General features: G+C 53.1%; 2 protein-coding genes across 2 annotated transcripts; one reads left to right on the top strand and one right to left on the bottom strand.

The window, feature by feature from the left end:
- Positions 1 to 574: 574 nt before the first annotated feature.
- On the top strand, positions 575 to 4021 carry LOC109782566 (rop guanine nucleotide exchange factor 9). The gene is made up of 7 exons (XM_020341189.4): positions 575 to 1244; positions 1343 to 1459; positions 1965 to 2119; positions 2426 to 2500; positions 2591 to 2863; positions 2974 to 3285; positions 3385 to 4021. Exons 1-7 carry the CDS (start codon positions 884 to 886, stop codon positions 3787 to 3789), a joined length of 1698 nt encoding a protein of 565 aa, XP_020196778.1. The 5' UTR covers positions 575 to 883; the 3' UTR covers positions 3790 to 4021.
- Positions 4022 to 4677: 656 nt separating this feature from the next.
- LOC109782574 (photosystem I reaction center subunit VI, chloroplastic) lies at positions 4678 to 5491 on the bottom strand. The gene is made up of 2 exons (XM_020341198.4): positions 5228 to 5491; positions 4678 to 5152 (listed from the first exon to the last, which is right to left on the bottom strand). Exons 1-2 carry the CDS (start codon positions 5344 to 5346, stop codon positions 4840 to 4842), a joined length of 432 nt encoding a protein of 143 aa, XP_020196787.1. The 5' UTR covers positions 5347 to 5491; the 3' UTR covers positions 4678 to 4839.
- Positions 5492 to 5945: the final 454 nt, after the last annotated feature.

Raw genomic sequence — 5945 nt, 5'->3', positions numbered from 1 at the left:
TGAGGACGACGAAGCGACGAGAAGAGCCGAGTCGCTGCCAACGAGGGCCCGCCGATTTTCGCGCTAAAAACGATTCGGCCGGCGCCCCATGCGCCCCCCAGCGCGCCGGGTTCGGCCTGGGTCCGCCGGCGCCAATTTCAGCCCAAGCCGGCGAAAAAAGGGTCTTTGAGGACGCGACTGGGCCGATTTTTCGACGCCGGAGGCCAAAAAATCGCCTGAAGACCTTGTTGAGGGCGCGGCTGGAGATGCTCTAAGTTATATGAGGGGCACGAAAAAGGGTATGGCAGGCGATGCGATCCCATGTACTGTGAGGCAGAGTTATTATAATTCACCGTGATGCCGACGATCCCAAGTGTACTGTTAAGCTGTACTCCTAAGAGCAGCACGTGCTAATTAACCACCAAGCGAGATGGAGAAAAGTAGGCACGGCCGAGTGAGATTAAAAATAGAAGCGTGGTACAACATCTCCAACGATAAGCCACTCCCATTGCCCGTGTTTGGAGGGAGGGAGCGTGGCCGACCTGGGCTGGACGACACACACAAAACGGACCCATTTCCCGCGGCGCCTGCAGCTCGCGCCATCCACCCACCCACACACACGCCGCGACATCGCCTCCCCCCTTTCCTCTCCTCGCCTCCCTCGCAAAACCGCCTCCCCCGAATCTAGCCAGCCAGCCAGCCAGCCACGCGCGCCACCGGACATCCCTCCTCCCATCTCTCTCGCGCGCGCGGGGGCGCGAGGTCGGACGGACGGACGGACGGACGAACGGCCGGCGTTCCATCCCCTCCCACCCTCTCTCTGCCCGCCTGACCTCGGCCGGCCCGCGTGCGTCGGCGTACGTGCGTGCGTAATGCGGTGGTGACTGGCGGCGATGAGCGCGTGATGGCGCCGCCGTTCCTCAAGACCGGGCACGGCCGCGACTCCAGGTTCTCCTTCAGGCGGCGCAAGTCCGGGAAGGCGTCGTCGACGCCCTCGTCGCCGCTCTCGTCGGTTTCGTCCTCGGCGTCGTCGGAGGACGTGGTCCTCGACCCTGGAAGCCCGACGATGGAGCCGTCGACCAAGACCCAGACGCTGCCGTGCGCCAGGAGGATGCTCTCCCGGAGCAGCTGCGGGTCCAGGGGCAAGCTTTCGGTCGACCTCATCCCGGCGCCGCTCGCCGGCGGCCCGTCCGACGCGCCCAGGCCGTCCACGTCGGCCGCGCCGCCCCCCAAGCCCGCGCCCCGGCCCGAGGGCCCGCCATCAGGTGCGTGCGTGACCACGGTTGATTTCTAGCTAGCGTGATCGATCAATGCGGCCTTGCTCGACGAATGAATTGCTCCGGTGGTGGTCGATCGGTTGCAGACATGGACATGGTGAAGGAGAAGTTCTCCAAGCTGCTGCTGGGGGAGGACATGTCCGGCAGCGGCAAAGGAGTCTCCTCGGCTCTTGCTCTGTCCAATGCCATCACCAATCTTGCAGGTAATCACTCCCTTTTCTTTCCAATGTTTCCATTTTTGTGCCATCACCAATCTAGCAGGAGCAGCTAATCACTCAATTTCATATCAAATCTTTCCATTTCCATTTCGTGAATGGTTTCCACGTCTGGCCCTGATGGTGCGAGCTAAATTAAAGGAATTTTTGGTGTGTGAAAAAATTGGTCTAATAAATGAGAGTACATCACCCAATGTGCATAACCTGGCCTAGTATATACTGTACTTGTCACTACAAATTCCAAACAAAAGTAATGGCTTAAATGATTTTAATCCTCAAATAATTTAGTGGAAATTGGTGAAAACATCCTCTCTTTTTTTGCGGATGAGAAAACAACCTTTTTGTACACCATATAATCTTAGACCTCGCAATGAGTACATGCACGACTAAAATGCATGATTTCTGGATTTCAAATCATTTCAATTCGTGGTTGGTTTCTTGTGGAAAATCTTACCGGTTATGTATTCTTTCTCGTGGTGGCACGCTGTTGCAGCTTCCGTGTTCGGTGAGCAGCGGCGTCTCCAACCGATGGCCCCTGAGCCGAAGGCTCGGTGGACAAAGGAGATCGACTGGCTTCTCTCTGTCACCGATTTCATCGTCGAGTTTGTTCCTTCACGCCAGGTGGCCGAGGATGGCAGCACCATGGAGGTCAGAAACAAATCCCTACCCCTATTTTCATTACACGTGATTGTTTATGTATGGCTGTTTGCATCAAGAGATGCAGAGGCCGGGGGTATTCCTGCTTCTTGAAAAAAACTTGATTGTTTATGTTGCTTTGGAGGTACTACAAAGAATGGTTAGTGAAGAAGTACAATGTGGGTTGTGCCTATTGGAGCCTTAGGCGGTCACACTTTTGTTTTTGCCTTGCTTAGGGCCTGTACTATGCAACCTCATTATGCAAATCGAATTACAACTAATTACAATAGTACGTTTTTATTCTTTTTTGACAAGCAGGTTATGATAACTCAGCAACGCAGAGACCTGCTGATGAACATCCCGGCATTGCGCAAGCTTGACGGAATGCTCCTTGTAATATAAAATTCCACACCATTCTCTGAATTGTTTACGAGATTGATGTGAAGATAGCTGAATTGCTAATTTGTTACCGCTGTCGAACAGGACTATCTCGATAGTTTCGGCGACAAGCAGGAGTTTTGGTATGTGAAGAAAAATGACAATGAATCTGAGAAGGGCGACGCGGCGGAGCAGAGTGACAAATGGTGGCTCCCGACGGTCAAGGTCCCTCCCGAGGGTCTGTCAGACTCGACGAGGAGATGGCTTCAGCACCAGAAGGAGCTCGTCAACCAAGTCTTGAAGGCAACAATGGCCATCAATGCTAATGTTCTCATGGAGATGGATGTTCCAGAAGCTTACATGGAGACTCTGCCTAAGGTAATCCATAAGAACACAAGGACGTTATTATACAACAATCACATCTAACTTACTTAACTACATTACTGAGATCTCACATGACAAGATCCTCTTATTCTTATGATTGGTAGAATGGGAAATCCACCCTCGGGGACTCGATGTACAAGCTTATAACCGACGATTATTTCAACCCCGAAGAACTCATAGCAACGGTTGACCTGTCAAATGAGTACAACATTGTTGATCTGAAGAACCGGATTGAAGCGTCGGTCGTCATTTGGCAAAAGAAAATGCAGCGGGACGGCAAGTGGGGCCATGGCGTCAGCCACGAGAAGCGGGGCCGGTTCGAGGGGAGGGCGGAGAACGTTCTTCTCCTCCTCAAGCACAGGTTTCCAGGGATTTCCCAATCAGCTCTGGACATCAGCAAAATCCAATACAACAGGGTACCCACAATTTTCACTTTGTTTTCGGAATTGCTACACTACCTTTTCATTACTATAATGCCAACTACATACATTTGTGTTTCCGTGTTGTTTTTGCAGGATGTTGGGAGTGCCATTCTGGAGAGCTACTCAAGGACGCTCGAGAGCCTAGCCTACACCGTCATGTCCCGCATCGAGGACGTTCTCCATGCCGACTCCCTCACCCAAGACCCCAAGCAAGGGGACTCGTTGCGGATGCCGATCTTGACATCCGATGACACGGACACGGTGGTCCAAGACGCCAAGGACGAGATGGGGAGGCTGGGAAGAATGGAGCCGGTTAACTCGACATTGTTCGACTACGTGGGGCCTCGGGATGGCACCATCGAGACCATGATACTAGAATCACAGGATCCCCAGGGCAAGAAGCTGAGCAAGGTCTCGAAGATCGGCACCAAGAGGTACTCCTACCTGGACAAGCTTGAGAACCTGGGCGGAGCACGCAGCCCCATATCTAGACACTAGTGGCGCGCTGCCGTAGGGGGTTGCGGGGGTGGCGAGGAGGTGCATGGGGTGGGGGAAGACATATGTGCCAGATCATTCGGACCAAAATGCATGTAAATATGTGTTCAGAGCATTGTGATCAAGGTGCACTGTGACTTGTGAGGTTTATGTAAGCTTTGGGACACCTGTCTGTATCTCCATTGTGTTCGACCCCCAATGGAAATTTGGTATGGAGGCCAAGATGATGTGCTGCTGAAGTGTGGACCCCCTGTTCTACATGATGTAAATAATCATGAGATTTTTCACACTGAGCCTGAAAAATGGACATGTAGTAGTTCTCTAGCCCACTTGTATACTAGTTAACCTTGACCTCTTCCAGACCCTGTGTTTCCATGCAATGTTTGTTAAGCGTAGCCTTCCCAGTGTTATAATGTCAGTTGGATTTTTGCATAAATCGACGAAGCAATGTATGATTGATGGTATGTATTACTCCATCCGTTCCAAAATAGATGACTCAACTTTATACTAATTTTAGTACAAAGTTAGTACAAAGTTGGGTCATCTATTTTGAAACGGAGGGAGTAGACATTAACGAAACAAGTGGGGTAAGATCTAATTTCCCGCTGGCAGCAGCAACAACCGTTAGTAAATAATTCTCTGTTCTGAATTATTTGTCGCAGAAATGGATAGCAGTTCCGGGCGGACGGGGGGAGTATGTACGTGTGCAGCTGTGCACGTAGGGCCATGAGTAGGCCGGCCGGACAATACGTATTGGCTAGAGTGACATAAACCAAAGGGGAAGAACTATGGATCGGCACTGTACCCTCTAGACAAGTAATTTAAACAGCCAGTACAGCAAAAACATGGTACAAAAACCAGTACGTAGCAATCATCGAAGAGCAAATGATCTAGTAATTGCATGCACCATGCACGCAGCATCTTTCCAATTACTGATACGAAGTACAACGATCAAGTATCAACAGAACACATAGATAGGGGAGATCCATCAGATCAGATGAGATCCATGGTACACAAGCACGAGGCGAGACGAGGGAAGAAGAAGGATGGGATTTAGATCTTGCCGCGTGGTCCCGGGGTGGGCGGCAGCTGGGGCCCCTTCTTGATGGGGAGCAGGTCGGGGGAGGCGGTGGCGCTGACGTAGGCGAGCAGCGAGCCGCCGCCGAGCAGCAGCACCTTGAGCAGCAGCCCCCGCTTGGTGAAGGGCGCGGCGAAGGTGTTGAAGAACTTGCTCTGCAGGCCGTTGTAGGGCGACGCCGCGTCGCTGCCGTACAGGTCCCACTGCCCCGTCGTGTTGGCGATGTCGTCCAGGTCGAAGTAGACGCTCTTCTCCCCGTACTTGGCCACCACCGCCGCCCCGCGAGCCCTGCGTTCACGTGCCGGAGCTGGTCACGATCTGTTGCTCTAGATGGTACGTGTGTTAGTAAGTCGTGTTAAGTACCTGCGCGTGGAGCGGGAGACGGCGGCGGAGGCGGGCCGGACGGCGAGCTTGCGGCCGGAGATGGAGCTGCCGGCCAGGCCCCTCACGGCGACCGGCTGGACGGCGACGAGCGACGCCATTGCGGTCGAGCTGTGCGTATACAGTGGGCGTGTCCTGGTTCTGGAGCTGCGGGGTACGTGCACACACTTAGATCAGTGGATGCTGTTAAGGATTTGAAACGGCTGGCCGTCGATGAGGTTTGTGTGGCGCGGGTCGGAGATGAGCGAGGCCCATAGGGAGTGCGCCACGCGGCCGCTTCCGGATAGGCCTATCCTGATCCCCTGACTCGGTGGCCAGGTGACATGGCGCCCGGCTTGCTCGTGGTGGAGGAGATCTCGCCGTCCGTTCGAGCGTGCCGCCGACAGGATTGCTCGTAGAGATACTGTGGGCCCACGAGGCTTGCTAGGACAGCGCGTGCACGGGCACGGGCACGGATCATCTTTGCTCAAGGAAATTAAAGAGAGATCGATATACATCAACACATTGATTTCGTTCGTTAAATGGCGAGGGTATGTACACCAACACAACGCGATACCCATACGGCCGGGCAAGATCGAGATCGTGCTGGATATATTAGCACATTTTTTATTAATCTAATCCACGAGTAGATAATAAGCATGACAATCACACTATGCAACTCATACACCGATACCTAAGCATGTGAGTACGTGCAGTACAT

This window comes from Aegilops tauschii, chromosome 1 (assembly GCF_002575655.3).
Source record: "Aegilops tauschii subsp. strangulata cultivar AL8/78 chromosome 1, Aet v6.0, whole genome shotgun sequence".
Taxonomy (NCBI): Eukaryota; Viridiplantae; Streptophyta; class Magnoliopsida; order Poales; family Poaceae; genus Aegilops; species Aegilops tauschii.
Note: the sequence above shows the minus strand (reverse complement) of the source record. Positions and strands in the feature narration are given on the sequence as shown.

Bases quoted from the DNA above. Each gene is read 5' to 3' on its own strand.
- LOC109782566 (XM_020341189.4), top strand. From the start codon at position 884: ATGGCGCCGCCGTTCCTCAAGACCGGGCACGGCCGCGACTCCAGGTTC. The intron at 1,460-1,964 runs GTAATCACTCCC...ACGCTGTTGCAG, and splicing joins TGCCATCACCAATCTTGCAG to CTTCCGTGTTCGGTGAGCAG. The intron at 2,864-2,973 runs GTAATCCATAAG...TATGATTGGTAG, and splicing joins ACATGGAGACTCTGCCTAAG to AATGGGAAATCCACCCTCGG.
- LOC109782574 (XM_020341198.4), bottom strand. From the start codon at position 5,346: ATGGCGTCGCTCGTCGCCGTCCAGCCGGTCGCCGTGAGGGGCCTGGCC. The intron at 5,153-5,227 runs GTACTTAACACG...ACGTGAACGCAG, and splicing joins GTCTCCCGCTCCACGCGCAG to GGCTCGCGGGGCGGCGGTGG.